Source organism: Lepisosteus oculatus, chromosome 7, assembly GCF_040954835.1.
Source record: "Lepisosteus oculatus isolate fLepOcu1 chromosome 7, fLepOcu1.hap2, whole genome shotgun sequence".
NCBI classification, from domain to species: domain Eukaryota; kingdom Metazoa; phylum Chordata; class Actinopteri; order Semionotiformes; family Lepisosteidae; genus Lepisosteus; species Lepisosteus oculatus.
This window is the reverse complement of record NC_090702.1, coordinates 45,306,210-45,329,752: the sequence shown is the minus strand read 5'-3', so window position 1 is coordinate 45,329,752 and position 23,543 is coordinate 45,306,210. Positions and strand designations below refer to the sequence as shown.

General features: G+C 35.7%; 1 protein-coding gene across 1 annotated transcript; it reads right to left on the bottom strand.

Annotated features, from left to right (window-relative positions):
- On the bottom strand, window positions 1-22,071 carry LOC102684406 (capping actin protein of muscle Z-line subunit alpha 2). Its single transcript, XM_006633267.2, has 10 exons — window positions 21,966-22,071; window positions 12,316-12,379; window positions 8,376-8,427; window positions 7,911-7,974; window positions 7,546-7,752; window positions 6,689-6,768; window positions 4,641-4,719; window positions 4,131-4,202; window positions 2,749-2,811; window positions 1-1,015 (listed from the first exon to the last, which is right to left on the bottom strand). The coding sequence occupies exons 1-10, from the start codon at window positions 22,002-22,004 to the stop codon at window positions 875-877; spliced, it is 861 nt and encodes a 286-aa protein (XP_006633330.1). The 5' UTR covers window positions 22,005-22,071; the 3' UTR covers window positions 1-874.
- Between the last annotated feature and the right edge of the window lie 1,472 nt (window positions 22,072-23,543).

Sequence of the window (23,543 nt, the reverse complement as noted above, 5' to 3'; positions counted from 1 at the left end):
TACTTGTTTAAATAGAAAATCTGTCTTTTAATGCAACATAATTGAGATCGTATTACAGTTCATTCCAAGAGGAAATAAATCACCAAACTGACAGACAAGATTTTAATACAGGTATATATTACAATGTGCCTTGTTATAATACAGTCATGTCTGTTTAACAAAAATAAGAACTTGGGGGCCCATGTAATACAAACGTCTTTTTAAGTAGATAAACATAAGCACGTTTTAAGCAATGTTCTTTGTATTTAGCAAGATGAATAAAGATACAGACCTAATCAGTGAAACCTGTTTGTGTCAGCATGATCATGTTATTTTCAGGTTTTCGAGAACAAGCCAATGCACTCTTTTGCTCAGTAGACACACGATGATGAACACTTACACATATAACAGTAGCTCAAGTGGTGAAGAGGGTGACTGCTTGTGTAAGACTGACAGAATATGAGCCAATAAACAAGTTTTTTTTTACATTAAAGAAACTAATTTTGGAAGATTCCTATTTTCCTTTAAAAAAGTAAATTCTAAACTACACTTAGAATGGGGATAAATTTAAATAATTTCTATTAATATTTTTATGGGGTTTTTTGCATGTAAAAGGTGTGGTCTCACCACCACAGTAAAATTGTGTGGCAAAACAGGCATCTTTTATGTATGAATACATTAAAACAATATATATATTTTTAAAAAAAGAAATTGGGTAATATTTTAGCAACATAAATTCCAAATGCTATAGTGAATGTTAATGGCATTTGTAAAAAATTCTTATTAAAAGTAGGCATCTTAAGTGTAATAAATGTTTTACATTTTGTGAGACCAAACCTTTCATTAATTTAATTTATACAAGGACAAAACAACAATCCAGTCATGCATATTCTTTTTAGGCGTTCTGCATCTCTTTTCCTATCTTGTAGCTCAAGATCTTGTTCCAGTCAATCTTGGTGCGTGTCACTGGGAGCTGTCGGCGTAAGGCTTTGAAAGTAGTGTCCGACATTGTCTGGTAATTTTCATTAATGGCAGTCTGAAAAATTAAAAAACACATGGTTAAGACACTTAAATTTTGCATTGCTCTTTTATTTAGTTTCTGACAAATTGTGCAAAAATATACTAATGCACAGATTGTCTTAATTGTAATTTAATATGGTGTCAATTAGCTTCTATTGAGAGCTAAGCATGACAAGTACAGGTAATTGATAAATGTCACTATTGAATGCCTTAAAATCAGAAAGGATTTATGATGTGGTATGATCACCTGTATATATAGAACAGCTGACCAAAAAATGGAAATGTCAATTTAAAGTCACATTACAGGACTTTGGGGCCACCACGTGCAGCCTTTATAGCTTGCATACACTGTAGCATATAGTCTACCAGTGTGTGGGTTTCTGCAGGAGGGACACAACACCATGTTTCCATTAGAAAGTCATCCAAATTACACTGGCGAATGGAGGTGGAAATGCTGTCTCAGGCATATACCAGATTATTTAATCTATCCATTTTCTAACCACATCTTTGAATTCAAGGTTGTGGGGTAGCTGGAACCTATCTCCGCAAGCAAATGATGCAAGGCAGGATACTCCATCCATACACCAGGATAGTCCATCACAGGGCAGACACACAGACTCTCACACCTAGGACCAGTTTTCCCAGAAGCCAGTTAACCTACCAGTACATTTTTGGACTAGGGGAGGAAACCGGAGCACCCGGAGAAGACCCATGTAAATACAGGGAGAACATACAAACTCCCCAGCACCCCAGGTCTGGAATTGAACCCAGGGTACGAGCACTGCGATGCAGTAATGCCAGCTACAGAAATCTGATAAGTTTTCAGTTGAGTTCAGATCTAGTGTGTGATACTGCCATGGCATATAACATCAGTGTCATGCTCATCAGATCTTTGGGATAGGACACTATCATCCTGAAACACAACCCTCCAGGCAGGAAAGAACTTCTATAGCATGGGGTGAAGAGGATCACTCAGTACCGTTACATAGGAATTAGCATCGATCTTGCCTTTTAAGGAAATGTGTGCACTCAGTCTACATATGAGCACCACATGTGTTTGTTAAGCACCATATGAGCACCATTGTCTGTTTAAGAACTTGGTGAGGAATAAGTGGTCCCATATCCCTTTGAGACAACAACTGCATGACCCATTGAGTTCAACAGACTTTGGTAATAATTTGAAATGCTTTAACAAGCCTTTTTCTGTCGTCACTGAGTTTTTTCCTCTTCAGGTTTTCACATTTAGTTTTTCCTTCATTTTATAATAAAATGCATACAAAATTGGACTCAAATCTGGAGATTAACTAGGTACAAATTCCAATTCTCATTTACTAGACTCACCAACAAGCGTTCAGCTAAAAGGCAGCTTCCTGTATTATAAAATATGGACCTAACACAAACTAAAAACTAATATTTTAAAATATCGCAATTTTCTACATCAAGGGAAAAAAGTGAAAAGAACACATCAATGCAGAATAACTGGATTTCCAGCACATCAGTACAGTATATTTTACCATTTAAAAAGTTTCAGAAATTCCAGAAGGAAGTGAAACATTAAAAGTACAGATGAGTTTGTTCACTATGCTCTGAAATGGTATAAGTCATTACTTCTTCCTCAGGACTATTAAATTATTTCAAAAACTGCAGACAAGGAGCAATTAAGAATTACATTAGAAAAACGACCATTAAAGCAATACATTTACAACTTTACAATGTTAATTTTGTCAAATGTCATACAAAAACCTTTACCTGGTACTCATTTTCTGCAGCCTCCATGATCTTAACAAATTCCTTTGCAGTTTGAGATTCATTCTAAAAAGAAAAAAATATGACAGTCAGAAGCCTCTTTAAATATATTACATAAGGCATCTGGTTTTATGATAAACCCTGAGTATTTAAATCTTTCTTAGCAAACATCTTCCTAAGCATCTCTGTTAACATACTTGTGGCACATGAAAAAGGAACATTTGGCTTCTTTTTTCACTTTATCTGCACATTGCCTTTTCTCATTTGAGGATTTCACTGAACCATAGTGGAGAATTGTAAGATACAATGGAAAGCTGCCTGACTTCTTGGGTGGCTGAAGCAAACTCACTCTCCCACAATGGGAAGTGTCTTATTGCACAGATCAAAGCATGATTAATTATTACTGCCTTGATATGAAAATAATGAATAATTTGTGGAGAAAAAAATAGTCAGACTAAATGTTAAATAATAAACTGTAAAAAAAATCAGTTAACACTTTCCCTATTGTTTAGTTACTAAACACTCCACTGTACATGCAATTTGTTAATTTTTTTATGTTACAGAGTTGCTTAAACTTGGTCTTACCTAAATGACAGAAGCCATTTTTCACTGGCAATTCAAGATTCCAAAAATACAACAAATGCCCCAGAAATATACAAGATGCTTTGGTTACCAACCTATCAACCCCCTATTATATTATTCCATGCAAATAACTGATCAATTTCTAATAAAAGGAATAAACATAAATATAACAGCTATAAAATAATAGTGAGTTGAATGTGAAAGGCTGTATTTACTTGAGCCATGTAAACAAAGTCAAACTCACACATCAGAATTGTGAAAGTTAACTGCATATGGCAGCTTATCACATTCAGATGACAAACTGGGCTTACAAATTTGTGACAAAACTCTAATACCAACACAGGCAAAAACAGTGAGCCACCCACAAAGAATGTAGTCCACTATATTACTCAAAGAACTTAGAAACTGGCTAGTGGTTTCTGAGAATAAAGAATGTACATGGACTAATGTATATGCTACATCACCAAATAAAAGATGACACAGGATATAATCACAAATCATTATATCATTACTAATTATTTTTCATTTCTACTTCTTTCATTTTTTAAACTTGAAAGTGCAAGTACTAGAAACTAGACAAGTGCAAGTACTACAAATGTCTTCAAAGTGCCTTGATCTTATTGTTCAAAATAATCTGGTATTCCATAAAATTAGAATCCTTAGCTTCAGATTCTGTTCTTACTTTATTATATGTAAGTGAATTAATAAAACTGAACTATTTTCCCTTTTCTTAAGTATATAACTAATCAAGCTGGTATGCGAGAGTCAGACCTATGATACTGAACTGACTGTGACATACTCACAGAAAGAGACATGGATTCCTGGACATCTTTATGGCTCACTAGCTGAACATTGCCATCTTCATAGTAGTGAACCTATAATTAAAACAACAAGCTATTTAAGTTAGGGAAGAATTAGCGTATTGTGATATTTCTGTTTTTCTGAGTCATGCCCTTTAAAGTACACTTTTAAGACAATGTGCCTGTAGTATTTAAAATGGTTTCAAGCATGAATTAAAGCCTGTCACCACATTTTTAAATTGTATAACATACTAGAATTAGATTTTCCAAAAGGTCAGTTCTGCTCTGTACAGACTGACATGCACAAATAGATCATTATATAATGAATGTATAGAATGTATTAAAAACTCTCCAGGATATGTTACAAGATGTTGCTTGTTCTGGTAATTCTAAACAAGCATGCACTTCTGCACATGATAGACTACGAAACTGGTATAAATGTTTCAAACTCTTTCATGCTGTAAAATCCTGAACTTTGGCAAAACGAGTTGCTCAGTATGTTTAAACAGATACCTGAATTTTCATAATTCCTACTACTTGGGTTGTTGATGGGGTGACTGTGAATTTCCATTCTGACCTCCAGCGTCCATTCCTTGAACAACAGAAAATCAGAGTTTTAAAAACTTTAAAAAACTCCAAAGTTGATGAAATCCTTCACAGTAATGCTTGTTCTAAACATAATTATACAGTTATACAATACAGCTGAAAAACAAAGCTAAAATTCTGGTACCAGTAGACTTATTGAGAAGATCACTGTAAGCATTCAGCTCCTTAATTAATAATCTTAATCCTTAGATTAGGACCAACGTGGTGTGGATCCACCCCTGCTCAGTATTTTTTAGCAAAATGTTTGAAGAACCCAAGACACCAGCCCATTCCAAAGGGATGATACAACTGGCAAGAACCTAAGCAGCTTTTCTAGGCCCTTAAGGCAGTTAAAAATACCCAAAAATACGGTAATTAAAAGAGTGGGATTAATCATGATCTCAGGCTAATCCAATTCTGTTAAATCACAAACTAATTTTCTGCCACCTTAGAATACCTATATTTAACAGAAACCACCAATATGCTCTAACAGCGATCAGAGCATCCTGAGTGAGGTTATTTAGCCAGCCTTCAAGGGGATGGGATAGAAGATAAATTAGGCCTAAAGGGACAATAAATAGGACACACACTAGAGAAAAGGGGGATGGATGATCTCAGAGGAGAGTGGAAGCAGAGCTAGGGAAGTGTTTTTCCTATGTTGTCACGTATTGTTTTATGTACTGATTTCTTATTTGTGGAATCCATAGGCTAAGGTGCATCTCTTTGTAAGTGATGCCTCGTTTTGAAATAGGAAAATTGGTACATTTTCTAGAGAGTTCTGGACAGGATGCAGGTTTCAATTAAGGTAAACTGCAGTTCAATTTTAGACAGACATTGTAGGTATTTTCTGTGTCTGCAGGAGACAGGACTCTATAAATCTGTGTGTTACCAAAGATGTGTAATAACTATTAACATTGTCATATATTTCTGTTGCAAGTATACAAGTATTCAAAACCCTCAAGGACATTGGCCAAGTCATCCCAGAGGATTTATTCAGAATGAATAGTGACACAAACCAAAGGGCACCAAGTGGAAACTTAGTGAAAGTGCATTTAAAACCCAAGAACTAGAGGCACTTGTTCACCTAACAAATTGTGGAAGTATCAATCAAGCTACTGTGCCATAATGTTTAAGCCAATACACTGGAATTTTTCAAAAAATGGCTGAAGGAGATCCTTGGATCAATTAACTACTAACTACCAAACAAGCTAGATGGGCTGAATGGCCTCCTCTCCTTTATAATCTATAATCCTTTAAAATTACACTATTTTAGAAAGTGAAAGAAAATATATTTTCTAAAGGTAACATATTTCATGCATAAACACTTAAGATTGTTTGGCATACATATAAATGACAAAGAATAACATTAAACACATTGTACTTATATTACCTGTATTTAAGTTAAAATTATACCAAGTCATGTGAAACCTATAGTACAGTCAACAAATGCTATTTTCAAAGGTGATATAACAACTATCAAAGCAAAATAAATGTACATTTAGGTTATAATTTTGAAGCATTATTTAAGTTATTTAATGAGAATTATTAAGCTTTGGTGCTGTATTTCCCCAGTTCCTTATACTTGGATTAAGAATGTTTCAAAAAATGGCAAAACAAGTTTGTATGACTGATGAGCTGCTGACGGTCGAACCAGCACAACAGACAAATAGCCTTCTCTTATGTGTATAACCTGCCTAATGTTCCATGACAAACAGATAATGGCAATTCCATTATTATTACTAATAGCAGTGAGTCTCTGGGGGTGTCCACTGCACATCCAGAAACCCCTCACAAGGGAGCAAGTGATCAGTCCAGGATGTACTAGAGCATTGTAATTAAATTATACTACACTTCATTATTACATTCCATCATTGTTTTCTTTACCTTGGGTTCATACATTATTTTAGCTCCATATAAGTAGTTGTTTTAGTACTTTTGCAGGGATAAATTGAAATATGAGAGAAGGTAAAACTTACCAGAAATTTTTTGGTTGAAACTGATGGCACTCAATACATACAATGATAGTCTGATGTCCATCAATAGTTTTCCCATAAACCTAGAAGCAAAGTTAACTTGCACAATGAGTATTTTAATAATAAAAGCCTTCTATTAGCAACAGATATCTAAACGTGCAGATAGTATAAATATGATTCCATGTATAAATTGTGATTGATTCTTATGAATAACTGTACATTCAAGGTGAATTAACAAATTTCAGGAAGGGGTGTCAATGTCACGAATTAATGTCTCCAACTATAACTAGCTAATGAAGTAAATGAAGTCTTACCCTCCTCAGCAAATATACTCTATGTAAATAGAGAATGACATTTTTAATTTGAGATTACCAGATAACTTCAAATATCAAAAAGGTGGTACTGTTAAAAAGCATGGAATGAAAATGTAGGTTGTACATACATAGGCTTGCAATAAGCCATTTCTCATCAGGTTTGTATCCACATAAAATCTGGGGTTTTAAAATGTGTTTTATAGTAATGTTATAGTGGAATTTATTTAAAATAAAATGATTCACTTTTCCCCAAAATAAACACATGCAAAACATACAGATATATAGAGATAGAAAACAAAATCTACTGGGTGAATCCCATATGACCAATCTACAGAGAAAAAGACTACTGTTCTGTTTGGTTTCTAATGAATTATTTATTCAAACACCATGAATAAAATGTTTGGATTTCCAATTCCTTATAACATAAAAGGTCTTTTTATCTGTAAAGTCAATGAAATGAAAGCTGAATATTAAAACTGGCTGAAATGCTTGGTATATGCATGAGCTGAGAGACTCGGATTGAAATGATTCAAAGCTCATACTCACAGTGCACATCCCGTTGGGGTAATGCTCCTTCACATAAGCCCTGACCGCATTGTCCACAGCACTCCTCCAGGACTCCACAGCGTTATCTACATCGTGAGAGCGTGGGTCACTCGCCTCCTTCCGTAAATGGTCAAACTTGAAGGAAATCTTGTTCTTTGGATCCAGGATTCTGCCATTTCCCAGATCACCATGTTCTGTTATTAAGACCTGTGAAAATCAACTTTCAGTTTATCATCAATTTGTCACAAAACGGAATTAAACATGTGCTTCCTACATTTTTTTCTGCTAATACAGTGCATTATCGATGTGCAAGCAAAACCATTTTCGTGGACAAGACATTAATTAAAGTCCACTCTTTTTCTTACCTGATCATCGTACCCATCGATTTTTACTGGAGTAAACTGGTCCACATTGTACTGTGCAAATGCACTACAGAAAAAAAAAAAGATGTTTAAAATTGTTACTTTCAGCTTTAAAAAGATACAAGAATGGACTTAAAATCAAAAGAGCTTATCTAAAAATATTCAATTTTAAGTTTTAATTTATTAGAATATTTAAGTGATAGGTTTCTGTATCACATAAATACAAAACCCTAGTTACAGATTGTGGAAAACAATATGTTTTCATTTCTTATTTTTATTAGGAATATTATTGATTCTACTGACCATTAAAGCAACAAATGTGTAAATGTGATTTTCATAAATAAAAGAATGATGTGGGACAGTTGATAAAAAAATGCATCAATATACTCACTGAAAATGTTAAAACTAATAAGAAATTATTTTTTGAAAGATGTGGGGTGTGAAAATGCATAAGCTATCAATACTTACTGAGCTGCACCTTCCCTGAGAAGATTATCATTGTTAAGCAGCAATCGCACATCTGTAAAAAGGAAAATGTTAAAAATCACTAGAATATCAAAGTGCTATAGTGATTACACAGTAATATAGGAAAAGCACCTCCTTACCAAAGGTTTAAAAATGGAGAATCCTAAAAATCAGATAGAAAGCACTGTAAACAGTGAGTTTAAAATCAAAGGATTTCAGGACAAGGATCATCAAAGTTTTTTCATGAGCTAGGCGGCTCCTGAGGCAGTAAGGTATTCAAGGTAATTCAGTCCCATGTTCACAATTTTGCTCTATATACTGTCAATAAAACTACTAAACAGAAATCATTAAAACTGGTTATGACTGCCTGCCAATTGCATTTTAGACCAGTCATCTACAATCCTGTTGCTGGGAAAGGTAAAGAGATTATCTAAATCCCAAAAAGAACCTTTAAATACACAATATAACTCATCCAAAAAAACACTGTTCCAGAAAAAGTGGTACATTTGGGGAATGACCTTTTCTTTTAAACCCACCTCCACCCCCCATAAAAACTTTGGAGGACTTTTTTATTTTTTTCTTATTAGACAAAAAAAATCTTACATTCACAAAAAAATAAACACAACAAGAAAAAAAGATTAATTCACAAACTTCCTACTGATATTCTTAACATCCAGTGCCATTCAAGTAAGTCTCTAATGGGTCCCAAACATTCCTATACTCATTAGGTTTTCCCTGTTAATTATATGAAATCTTTTCAAATGGGAAATGACTTAAAAATGCGAATTTGAAATGTTTCCTTCTGATGCCATGTGGAATTAAAATCATATCTTACTATTCAATACCTATTTGTGCCAAAACACACCTTACCTCAATTTCCTGGCTTGACATTTATTTCCTAGAATGTAAATGTCTCAAAATGACCAGAGGAGGGTTTCAGTAAAAACTGTCCTTTCATTCTCTGACAAGTATATGGCATAAAAAAACACAGATGCAATATAACAAATTCATATTGTGGGTTAAATAGTAAATGCAGGATGTATTAGCAACTAATATATGGTAACTACAATTAAATATGCATATAATTACAATGGTTACCAAAGTCTGTTTATCTACTTAGTTTAAAGACTTAAAGCTTTTAATACTCTTATTTCTGTGTGATTTGTGGAACAAAAGTTTTATAAACATCACAATGGTGCACTAACCTATTTATTGAGAAAATCAATGTTATTGACAATGAAGTCTATCAATAATCAAAATGAGACCACGCTGTTAGAACAGGACAAAAATGTAAGTAACAGTAAAGGAGCTAAAAAAAGGTCTGGAAAATATGCAGTGATTTCTTAGTAATAATGTGCATTTCTGTTAGTCACATGCAAAGCAGAGTAGATGTATGAGCACATTAGTCAGGTCCACTTTACCTCACTGTGCATACAGTGAGACTTAAAAAGTTCATACTCTTTTGTGAAAGAACAGCCAAGCCAAGTGGACCATGTACCCAGCTCCAGCCACTGGTTTGGTCACAACTAATACCTGTTAGTGTGGGTTTTGAGCTATTAAATTTCAAGTCAACAGTAAGACTACAGTAAGAGCAAAATATTTTTTTAACCAAAGCATAACAATGAAAAAACTAAGATTTATTACAATAAAAGACACAATAAGACAGGGAATGAAGCTGGTAAATATGCAGGTTAATATTACTGGTAAAAAACTATGCACTGTCACTACATAACCGGAATAATAGATTCTAACAGGTAATAAATGTATTGAACACATTGCTGGGGTACTGCACCTATCTCTTGATGAGGAAAATGTTAGGTTGGAAGATTGTTAGTTCAGTTGTTTAATATTATGATGTAAGGGCTGTGGGGTCTAAACAAGCTACCCAGCTTTGTTGTTAAACATGTCTTCTTTCAAGAAAAAGCAGGATGCGATCCTCCAATCTATTAGCTACTAAATGGGCCAGATGGCCCCCTCTACAATCTGTAACCTTTTCTGTATTTATAAGAAATAATACAAGCAAATATGCTTTGTATGAGAAGCAAACTAAATGTATTTCTTCACCTCTTCATGTTTTAGAAGGAGTGGGGAGATGGGGAACTAAAACATTCTGTTCAGCATAGTTGGATTATGATGAGATGCAATTAAAAGATGGAAAGGCAGTATTCAGAATACCAAGTCTATCAGAAGTCTTTGGTGTATCAAAATGCTGAAAAAATTGTTTTCACCTACAGAAAACAAATAAATGCCGAACGTAATGTTAAAAACCATCCAAAGCAACAAGACCGTCAACAACAAGACTTTGACAGTCATTATGCCAAAGCAGGCTAGTAATGCAATAGACTTCTGGAGCCTTATAACAGCTGTTTTCACACTGCCTGTAGCAGAATGACTTATGAGCTAGACCCTCAATTCGGAACAAACGACTATTAATATCAATCTTGCGTTGCTAGCATCTCCTGACTTTAAGTCCATTAGGAGATCTCAATACCAGCTTGTGGGCTGTGTAACAGTGGCTGAATTTTTAAAACAACAATATCCTGACGTTTTGTGCTGAAATTAAAGCAAATTTAAGATATTTCATTCTTGCTACACCATAATGTGCAATCACTCACTATGATTTATATCTTAATGATTATCACGCTGGCCACACATTTGTTTTTGAAGTTCATTACAAATTCATCAATAGTTGCAATTGAAAGGGAACACGAATTGTTCAGCTTAAACAATAACATTTCTTTAGTCTATAATCAGCTGAAAGAAATGTAAGAAGTGGGAGGCTGACTTTGACGAGATTTGTGTGTTGAAGCATGAGCAATATGCAAGGGCAACACAGAGGACAACATTTTCTGTGTACACAAATTATAAACTGAGCCCTGGAGATAGTCTGAGAAGTTTTGGGTCTCTGAGAATGTTCTAGAAGCTTCAGGAATGCCTCTCAGGCCTGGACAATACAAGTACTCAAACTGCAAATGGAGAAACTGTGGATGAGGAGGTTGTGGTGTACACATTATTATTATTATGACAATGCAGAGCATACTAAATAAACACAAAGAATATCCCTGAAGCGGGGGGTACAGATTTTTGTCATAACTTTTTTTTATTTGAGTACTATGGATCCTCACTTTGCAGAGGTTTGAGATCCTACTATAACAGAGTTAAGGGAACTCTGGCCCCAACAGGGCCGAAAGGTAATCCACTGATTTCTAAATTTAACAAAATTTTAATTTAACAATTAATGGATTTAAAAATTACTTTCCCACAATTAATGTGGGAAATGGAGTTAGAAATATAAATAAAAAAGAATGTCGTCATGATAAAGAGGAAAAAATGCTTTTGATCTCTTATATCAATAGAAGTGAAAGTGAAGGAGAATAAAACAAGTAACAGTGAGCATCTGTTTCAGGTGCCGCTGGCGAGTGCAAATAGAGAGGATATAACAGCACCAGTCTTAACACCTGCTGTAGGGGTACTATATAGAGTACAAAAGAAATTAATGAATCACCAGAACCAAAATGTTTCAGAGAACTCCAATGGCAGTTCCATTCTACACAAATCAACTCATCTGCATCTCAAGTACTGCACGTGAGTTTGGTTTAAAATAAAACATTATTCAAGCTCAGACCAACTTTCATATTTCTAATGTTAGCTTATCATAATTCAGTGGCTATTATTCAGTCCCAGATCAGCAGTAATTAAACTATATGACGTCACTGGATTAAATCAGACCACGTTATCTAACCCACGTTATCTAAAAAGACTGGTGTACCGGAAACTCTTGTCCACTGTACAAAATTAATCTGTAATCTTCAATTCAGTGTAATTATCTGAACTGTCAATAAAACTAAAAGCTTTTGAAAGGTGCTGTAGTACTGATGCTGGACTATTATGGATAGCAAGATGCAACATTTCTCGTGTGCAAAAATGTTAAATCCAAACTCACCGTTGAAAACTTCATTGAATTCTCCAGGAGGAGCATGAATGACAAAGTTAGCAGCTATGCGAACCTGCAATGATACCAGAAATGAACGTTAAAATACAACAGGAAACCCACTGCAACAGTGTGGCCTCACATAGTAACTCTCTACATATTTTTATTTCTTGCTTGAGTCAAAAGCATTTAGAATAGCAAGAGCTGTCTTGCCATAAATACATTTTGGAATTCAAATTCAGATCTGAGCACTGCAGAAACATCCTAATAATATTGTTTCCATTTTTTAAATCTATATTGTGGAATCAACTTCTCATGTACAAATTAATATAAACTACATACAGGGTTTAAAAATTTTTTTTTTAAAATATTTTTTTTAAATAAAAATATTTTATTAAGAACTGTTCTGAAGTCTATCTCTACCTGATGAAAAAGCACCTTAAAAAAACCAACAAACCACGTAATTACTAATGCACTATTGCATTAATTTTGATATATATGCAACATTAGATTGGTCTTCACGTGCATGGATTCAGACTACATGTCAAGAAATAATGCAGGTCAGTCTTTGGGATCTTCATAAAACGACCTGTCTCTGCAGTAAGCAATGCTTTAAGACTAGCTCTATCGGCGCAACACACACCACAGTAACCATTGTTACCAAAAAGAGGTACCTAACCAAGAAAATTCTCCAAACCAAAAGTCTCTGAACATAAATGATAATAAAATGGATTCTACTAAATTTCTGGTCACAGGAATACTAAAGATTATTTACTTAAATTCACATTTTATACGTCAATATAATTATCTTTCTAGAAAATCATAAACGGTTTATTTTTTAAAGATAGGAGCCTATCACCGCTGTTCTAACAAAGTACATACATTTTCTTAGGCACCAGGGGGAGATTGTTTTCATCTGTATCCTTTGTCTGACATTTATGTTTGAACCCAAATTAAATAAAATTGAAGAATTAACCTATTCAAATGCTGTAACAGAAAAAGAGGCAAAAGAATATGGAATGTTCACTCAAGTGTTTTCTCTTCCTTAATTTGTAAACATTTCTAAATAATAGATACACTCAGCCTCGACATTTCTTCCCAAAGTATCTTAGAAAATGTCTCGGTCCTGTCACTCGCTGGAAATGTGATTTTATGTGATCCTTGAAAAGGGTAGCAGAAAAAAAGAAAATCAATCATTTGCCTGGAAGAAGGAAAAATTACAGTATTAACTCAAGAGAAATATGTACAGCCTAGCGTAAATAAAAATGGATTTTCAACTGTTTTGTCCACAAATTTTACTGAGAAGCTTGTGAGCACTTCCTGTTTGCAACCACATCTGAAACTGACAAGTGTTGCAGTGACAAGCTCTCCCTGTGCTGTTCATTACCATACATGGGCATGAAAATGTGCAAGAGAATCCCTTGGGTTGCCTGAGCCCCAGGGCAGACAGACGTCTTGCTGGATGTGGTCTGAGTGACAACTAGTTGCTGCAATTACCTTCTCCCTCACGAGCATCATTCATTTCATATCTGCAGAGGCTGATTAGTCCACTGATATCACAAAAGAAAACAGTCAGAAATAATTCATGCTTGTCTTGCACTGAGGGTAAAGCTGTACTGTAAACAAAACAAAATGCTGTAAAAATTAGATATAGAATAAACCCTCAATTTAACTGACTAATTGGCGGGGAGGGATGAGTCTGTTATTGCTGTCAAATCACAAAAACAATTATATGAGAAATATATACACATATGCCTTCTGGGTTTTTAACTTATTTTAACAATTACAATCAACAGTCAATAAAAACTGTTCATGTGCCGTAGATATGTATGAAATTCACTAAAGCACATGAAACTAAAACTACAACCATTGTAAGCAAATGAACTACCCTATAGTTTGCCATTTATATTCCCAAATCTTAAACCTATGTGGTATATATTTTTACCTTGTTTTATTATTTATACATTTTGCGGGGAAAGTCAGATATTTCTGATTTCGCAAACATAATTCTAACAGTGTTTGTCAGTTAAACCTGGAGTTTAATGTATTTGAAAGAAATGACAACTCATTTCAATACTGATACCAGAACAACTTACAAAACACACATGTATTTGTTATACATAATACATATGTACTTTTCAATTTTCACAAAACACCATGCTCTAAAGCACTGTGCACCATCCTGCTACTCAATGTGCTGCCTACCAAGAATTTCTCTCTCGTTTACTGGACTTTTGGAGGCTTTGCAGTCCCAAACCTAGGCCGTGAATGGGCTTCCAGCACTCACACTCGAAAAGACTTTCAGTACAGCAGCTCTACCTGCGCTTTGATTAAAGGATTTCCTCTGTGGAACATTCACTTTCTGTTGTAAATCTGAATGTTCTCGCCTTAAGTTAGAAGTGCTGATAAAACTCATCTATTTGCCTAGATGGATTTGTGAAACCAGGCTACCAGTTTCACAAAATGCATCATTTCCCCGAAGGTAGCTTTTTTACTTAGAATAACCCGAAATGTCATTGCCCGTACAGTACATGTCAACTGCTGAAGCAGGGTGTCCGTGCTGGAAGACAGACCATGCAGCCTCCTCCTAAATTCACAGTACCAGCTCAGATCTCCTCAAGCCCCAGAGAGCCATTCTCTGTACAACAAGTTTTAAACATCTGCCACAGTCCCCTTACTGCTAAGTTCCTGCCAGCTAAAAGTACTCCCCTATTAAGAAAAAAAAAACATTGCATTCCACATTGTTTATCATGTGGCACAGAAAGCATCAAAGAACTGTTTTAAAACATTTCCTCTTGAATATGGTTTTAGAAGAGATGGAGAACGGTTTTTACTTGAGCCCAAATCCTATGCATGTAGAGTCAAACTGGGAAATGAATAATGGAAACAAACATTTCTTACTCCAGTAGTGTTAATAATTACCAATGGTCCTGTATGAACGTCAGTATTGTTAAATAGATTTTATAATGCTTATATTACTTATGATCATGACACTGCCTTAAATGTCACATAAGGGAAACATACAGAACATTTTGTAATGCATAGGTTAAGTCTTGAATCTGTCATTACTGATTTCCTCACTCTGGTTTGTTGTTAGGGTACTGCTAACTTTAATTTAAAATGAAAAGCCTATTTTTACATGTGGAGGTTTTAACAAGTCACCAGAAACAAGCACGTACTGGAGATTTAGTGCCAGCAGCAAGAAAGATACTTCCCACACCACAAGCCTATAAGTGTATAAGAAGTCACAGGGGTCACTGTATCACCAGCAGCCCTGCCAACCAATCCCACTCCTACCCTCAGCAGTGCTCAGCCAATCATGTGCCACAACTTGGGCCTGCTGGTCACAGCTGGCTAGTCACATGACTCAGGCTTGAACCCTCAACATCGGAATCCTTAAGTGCAACCTGCCTTTGGCAGCACCTTCAGTGGGAATATGCATAATCTTAACAATACTCCTTCAGCATAGCGATTAATTTTAAATCCCAGTTTTAATGATATTTACTAAAGGGATTATCTTCCAACAAATTGCCATCATATCAAAGGCCATTATCTTCTGTACAAGAGTACACACTTGTTCAGCCTAATTGTCTGTCTTGTCTTTTAATTTGGTTTGGAACAATACTTTTTTTTTCCCCCATATACTATGCACTGAACTTTGCCCCCATTGTTTTCTAAAATGAAAACAATCACCTCTGTTCAAAAAAATCATTGACAGCTCTTGAGCTTAAACACAGACTGATGCAAGCAGAAACATACTTCCAGTTCTTGTTTGGTAGTGTAAGTACTCTGTAAACACTTCATGAATTCCAAACTGGTGTGAGTCTCTGAAGTACTCTACAGATGATGTATCTGTGCACCTGAAATAAATGTTAAAAGGCTAAAACAAACTGTTTTTTTTTTCCAGAAAATGAAACCTTCTTAAAACACCTAATATGCAAAATATAAATAACTCCATTCCAAAACAATTTGATACTTTTCCCATGAGAGCTGCACCATGTATATGTACCCTACTTTATTATAAATATACAGCTGCATTACCAGCACATGTGGAATCTGACGTTTTGTTTCTGCAAATCTGTTGACTTTCATACAGACAAATCATTTACTATTTCCTGTCAGATCAACTAATGTGTATTTTGTGTAAAACATCATGAGTTGATGTTTTGGGTGAATAGCACATCTTACACTGGCAGGAGAGTGAAGTATTTGCTCTACTTGTGAAAGGTCTAACTCTTATGCTCTTGAGCTTTCAGTCTTTTCTACTCTAATTCTGAGTCAGGAAGTGGAGTCCATCCTAGTTCCTTTGCATACGTTCATAATTACTACTACAGATGTTATATTTAGACTATTCAAGGACCTTTTGCCTTTTCATTTGGCCTTGAATAGTTTGTAAATTGCAATTATTCCTTGATAACCACAAAAAAATGTTCTTTGTAAGCACAACTAAATGTTTGATCCAAATTAATCAGAAGGGACGAAAAATACTTTCCTACATAGGCATTTAAGCCACAGATGAGGTAATTTAGAAAATGGAATTTAATGGGCTTTTCTTTTAATAATAACAGTTATTTAAATGTAATGCAAGTCTGTACCTATTTTTTGTAAAACATTAAAATGCTTATTTCTTTATAATCTGATGAGAAATATTAAACACAGACAGTCCATTATAAAAAGGAAAATAAAGGTATTATAACTGTAAACATAGGTAATGTACGTTGAGTGTTTTATAGCTCCTGTCCCACAAGAGTGCATTTGGAGATCAGATTGTGCCTGATCTCATTCAATGATTGTACTCCAGGCACTGTGAAGGTCTCAAAGTGCCAAAAATATGGATGGCTCAGATAGCGCTCGCTTCACGAATGCACATACTGTCCCTTGCCTTGCCTGTCCTGGTAAAAACGTCCTATCCAAAAAAGCTGGGTTGGCCAACAATTGCCAATTCCAATTTTTACTAAAAGCCAGTAACACCGCAATACCCGCCAAGTTTGATTTACAAGACAGACAGACGAGTGGTTGGAACCAGAGGTTTATGGATCTTTGCGCATAAGACATGCACTGAGTGTGTCCCAAGTTCTATATGACTAGATAACTAAAATGGTTGAGAAAAGTCACTGGTTGTTTTACCTTGATTGTCATTCCAAGATCATTCCGAGTCATACTGAGGTATGTCATACCTTATATTAAAAACTGAAAAGGCATCACACAGCCAGCTAATGTATACAAGAACTGAACCTCTTTGTCAGTGACACCCAGTTATAAATATTTCACCATGTTAGCTTGCCCAGAGGCTGGTAGTTGTAACTGGAGCAAAAATGCGTCATGTCTTACAGGTCAAATGTAAATGGAATCATTATGGTACAGACTACTGCGTAATTATATTGTAAACTGAAAAGGCATGAATCATTTTTTTTTACATTGACATATAAAGAAATGGTATTTACTTACTACCATCACCACTTTCTATATTTATAGGGTATTTTTATAGGTTTGGAAAAAATGTTTTACTCTTGTTTCTTATTTGTTATGTTTAAGAGAAAAATTTAATTTAAAAATATCTGAAAAGTATATATCTGGAAAAACACATGATGAAAGTGTTCTTTAAGGTATTGAAGCAAAACGTTCTGTTCTACAACATTTATTCCTTTGACCATGCTAAATAACCTTCTATTCGAAAACCTGTTACCCATTCTGTCAAAGGGGTCCTTTCTGATGCTTCTGATATATTATGCCACAAAAGGCATTTTTCAAAGAAAAGTTCCAAATCTGAACCTCTGCTCTGTTAGCAGAGTAGAGGCATGTCCACACATGATCAAATACTTGATACTCAAATGCTCACTTTTCTTTTGTCTGGAAGCCACACATTGTTTTGACATGAATTAAACCCATACAGGAAATAAGGCAATACTCTGATTTTAATCTTAATAATGCCACTTTGCACAAATGATTAAAAACTCTGCCCATTCTTCAAGCATATGAAATGTTATCACCTATTCATATGCAAAATGATTAGAAGCTGTGAGCATCTACAATTTTAATTTAACCTCTATTAGTTTACAAAAAAGTTTATCCTGTGGTAGCGTTTACAGTAGAATTAAAAATCGTGTAACTAAATGGGAATTAAACTGATGTGCTTGTCTTGAAAGAACACCAGAAGACGGACACAGAAATGTCACAGACATTGTAAGGTGAGTTCACACAAGCATGCTGGGAAATTTCTGGTAAGATTCCAAAGACTATGGCAGAACACTTGTTCGAAACAGCAGGGGGTATTTCTCACAGGAGGACAGATGCACTACTGTGATGGCAAAATCAATGAGTACCATCACTTGACTGATACATCTATATTAATGCCTGAATGGAAAAAAACAAAAGCAACACAATAAAAATGTTGTTCATGAATATTGCCATTTCCAGAATACGCCTCTGCACGTTTCCACAGGAAGAAACATAGCAAGGTACCAAGTCTTATCTATCCAGTCTGGAAACAAACTCAGCTTTTGAGAGGGTACAAGTTAGGATTGCAGGAATGTAAGCAATAGCCCTTACATTAAAAAAAATGACCAGAATCAGTCTTCTTCTGGGTTACTACGGATAGTGTAAATGCATCTATAGTCAGTGTTTGGTTCCCTGCTACATATTATGGAAGAATTGTTTCCTAGTGCAGTAATCTGTCTACCACAAATGCTAAGCTATATGGTCTTAGTTATAGTGAAAGGTTTCTCTTTAAAAAAAGGCCAACAAAATTACGGTAAAGACTAGATATCCTAATCAGTTTTAGCATGTAAGAACATTACATTTTTTTTAAAGGACAGAATCTTTCTGCACACATTTTCTTTGAATTTCAACTAGTTTATCTGGTTAACACAAAGGCATGATGAGGCCATTCAAGTTAAATTAGGTACAGCTTGTGTTCAATTAGACTATGTGCAGAATTGCATTATGTGACTCGAATTAATTTCACACGGCACTGAGACAACACAGCTATTGACATTCTTGATGACCCAGTTACACCAAGGGTGGATCCGTGGAGTTGTGTTTTTCCATCTCTTATTCCTGTTATTCAACAGCAGAATGTTATGAAATATGGAAAGGTACCCTTAACATGGCATTCAAAAATGTTTGGGCATAGTTTACAAAGGATAAAACACAAATAGTCACAGTAATTCCTTCAGAGAAAAAGTACTATAATCTGCCAAACAGTTCACCACCACTGTAGTCAGTTATATCATGCTATTAAGTGAATGATTTAGCTTTAGCGAATGTTTTTAGTGGGAAATTATCATCACTGTGGTGACTGTTACATTTCTGTCGAATATTTTACCTTTCATTTCCATACTGAAGAGTCCCAAATGTTTTCAGGTCACTAATGTGTGGTATTTGTTGTTGCTGAAGTGACATTGCTGCACTGAAGGATTGTGAACTCAACAAAATGTCAATGCCAAGACATAAACCCCTAAGTGCACAAGATACAAATAATAAAACTGTTGGCTTTTGACAAAAAAAAAACTTCAGTCACCAATGAACTATCCTTCTAATTTTTAGGCATCACTCATTTCAGTTTGACTTTCAATCACCCCACAGAAAAAAACAAAACATAAACAACTAAAAGGCTAAAAAACCAAGTGTGCTTGTTCATTAGTCAGCAACTTAATGTAGATTAATTTCACTCCATGAACGTTACTGGTCTCCACAGCTGGGTTTAAAACTCTTGATGTCATATTAGTAATCTTAATCTTTACAAATAAAATCTTACAACACAGATGTACTAGGTAATGAGGGAGACTGTACTGTGCACTAAAACAGTGATACAATATGATCAAGAATTTATATTTAATTCTCATGCATAATATAAAATACAGTCTTTTAAAAACTTACAGCAAAGCACTTTTGCCTCTCTGATGTGTTCTATTCGAAAGACTGCAGTATTTCTAACTAGTCTTAAGTAACCTTAGCACAAGTATAAATCTAGAAGTGTTACAGCATTATACAAGCTGCATCAATTTCTTGGTGAAAAGCCATAAATAGTACAAATCAACAGCTTGGGTGATTTTACAGAAAAAAACTGGTTATCATATACAGCTTTAATGCACAGCAATGCAATTTGAGTAATTGATTTTAATGTGCACAGAGTAGTGTTCCTTTAGATTAGATTTCGATTAATATTAATAGAGATGGACAGAGTTGGACAGAGACGGGCAGCCAAATGCATTCTGAGGTCTAACACTGACAGCCTCAAAAGCACTGACAAAGTCGACCCAGTGAATTTCTTCAGGGGATCTTAAATGTTTATTCAGCAAATTCACTCACTGTTTTTATTTCAGGATACTAGCAGTGTTGGTTAATCCCTAAATAATACTCAGTGTCATAAAGACTTTTCTGATAAGGGGAGGTGCATGTGATGCTCAGAGCCCAAAACAAAAAGGTACTAAATTCCTTGAAACCTGTTTAGTCTTGTCTCATACTGTGACTATACATTCATACCAGACAATTCAAATTCTTTATGGGAACTAAATGGCTTTTTAGTTCTGTTAAGGGCAACTCCAAATGAAGACCTGACAACTCAGTCACTGCCAGGATTCTTAAACATGTTGTTTATTCTACATTTATTACATTTATTACACCTTTTAACAGTCAGATGGATTCTTGTTTTTACAATACACTGCTGAACAGCTAAGAACTTGTCATCTTGCATTTACAATCCTACTGGTGAAGCAGGCCAATATAATCTAGTTTATTTCGAATGATACATCACTGACTGCTACAAACAAAGTAGAGAAGTCTGCTTTATAGCTGCCCACATTTCACAATAAATAACCAGGCCGCGTTAAATGCATTTACAATCCAAGAACCACACTGCAAGAGCGAAATATAGCGAACTCCGCTTCCAGTACCCTAATTAAATGGATGCTATCACAACACATTCACCGCATCATTTCTTGTAAATTGAGGGGATGGGAAGTTACACAACTCCGCAAGTATAATCCGGCAGTTACCTCTGTACCATTTACCTTACTACAAGTTTTTTTTTTAGTTTGCGAACCATTATTTCGCAGCACCCTTTCTAGTACCCTAGAGGCTGCTAAGCTTTCCTGAGGGCCCGTACAGCTGCACCGCGGAGAGCGTCCTTACTAACTTCAACAGCAACACTGCAATTGGAAAACCTGCAGCACAGTATGGGGCTTATTCCTCCCGGCTCTGGTTCTTATTGTGCAAACTCGAGCAGTAATAAGCAAGCAGCGCCAATGGCAACAGGGCGTGTACTAGTAAATACATATCCTGTGTGTGCGAAATGATCACAGAAAAACAGGTCAGACATAAACGCAAATTGTATGACAGAAGGATAACAATGCATACTACCGCTTTAGGAACTGGAGCAACTATATGGAAACCCATTCCTATTTTTGCGATCGGACCGTACAAGGAGTCCCCGTTTGAGATTCGCAGACAGAAACGGAAGTTGGGCAGGGACTGCTGAGCTAAAAATAATAGACTAGTGCAAGCCTGAACCCAGCGGCCTGTCGCTACTTGTAAAGATGAACAACGCTATACTTTACCTGAGCCCCTATGTATAAACAAGATCGGAGTTAAAGACTATTAAATCCTGCATCACTCTCTGTCCTAAGCCCTGCAACCAACAAAAGACATTCCGCATCTCCTACCTTCTCCTCATCAGATAACTGCTCCTCATGATCCGCCATCTTTCCTTCCGGCACGACGGTTCACTGAAGCTCACCCTGACGTCATCAGAAGGGAGGATTCCCACACGAGGCTCGCGCACTGCGTACGGAGCTGGAGAGTGTGCACAAGGCGCGCGACTAGCTGCGAGCGGCGGCACAGCCGGTCATGATTCTGGTCTCCCTGGATCGGTGGATTATAATATAACCCGGCAAACATTTAGTAACCTTTCTGCAACGCTAAAGGTGCTGATAAAACGAGAGGTCCCGATAGCTTACGTGTTAATCAGCACTAAATAAGTGTATTATTTGTTCGTTATTGACCCCATCAAAATAGTAGACAAATGTTTCACTAGTCGGAATCAATTCCTCAATTTATATATGTGTATGTATTTAATTTATCACACTTCAATCTTAAAATGTTGTGCCTTTCAAACTGCACCTCCCAAGAGCAATTTAACACATTGGCGCAAGTCTTTTTAATTTACCACTGCCAAAGACGGCAGCAATCTGTAGACTGAGCCGAAACCCAGCGCTTATTATCTGATGAGGTTTTCAGATATCCGATTAGATCTGTTCTGCCGAACACTCGGTTGCTTGTTAACACTGCCACCTTCTGTTGTGTTAAGTATATTATTTGTATTGACTTTTTTTTTACCTGGTTCGTCTCGTATCGTAAACATTGGTGTAGAGCTCTTAGCTAGGTTGTTTTAAACTAGTCTAGTTAAAGGGTTATTGTTAATAAACGTGTTGTAACTATGTTCATTCTAAAAGTCCGAATGTATCGTGTGTTTCAATCAAAGCTAAAAAATAATGTCCTGTGATAAAACACTAAACGCCATCTCAACATTCAGTCATTCATCGAAAAAATAAAGACAATTTGAGCATTTCAGCATTTTGAAAGAACAATTGTTAGTTAACTTTTTGTGTAAAATTATTTTGCTCAATGTAAATAAGCAAAGCGTGCTATATTTAAATGAGGCTGCGGGTTTAGTCTTTTACTGGTTATGGTTTTGTGTGAAATGATTTGGACAAATCGCAAAATCCGAAATATCAAACAGGATACGCCTGAAACAGACAAAGCGACGAAGCTACTGTACGTAATCAACTTGCGAATTGAGCTCGGAAGGTATTACTGTACGTGACAGGTGTCGTATCCAATTCAGTATCCCCTGGAAATCTGCATCCCCCTACGTCATGCATATGTGACATCTCAGGGGCGTATGATTTTTCTCATCTTCTACATATAAAATGATTTACAGTAAATGTAACACATAAGGGCAAAAGATGCATATAGCCTTTGTGTGCTTTCTTTTGGGTTCCCGCAACCTACCGAAGCTCAGCAGGTGTAAGCCTGGACAGTACCTGGATGGGAGACCTCTAGAGAAAAACTAAGGTTGCTGCTGGAAGAGGTGTTCATGGGGCCAGCAGGGGGTGCTCACCCTGTGGTCTATGTGGGTCCTAATGCCCCAGTATAGTGACAGGGACACTATACTGTAAAAAGACCCCGTCCTTCAGATGAGACATAAAATTGAGGTCCTGACTCTCTGTGGTCATCAAAAA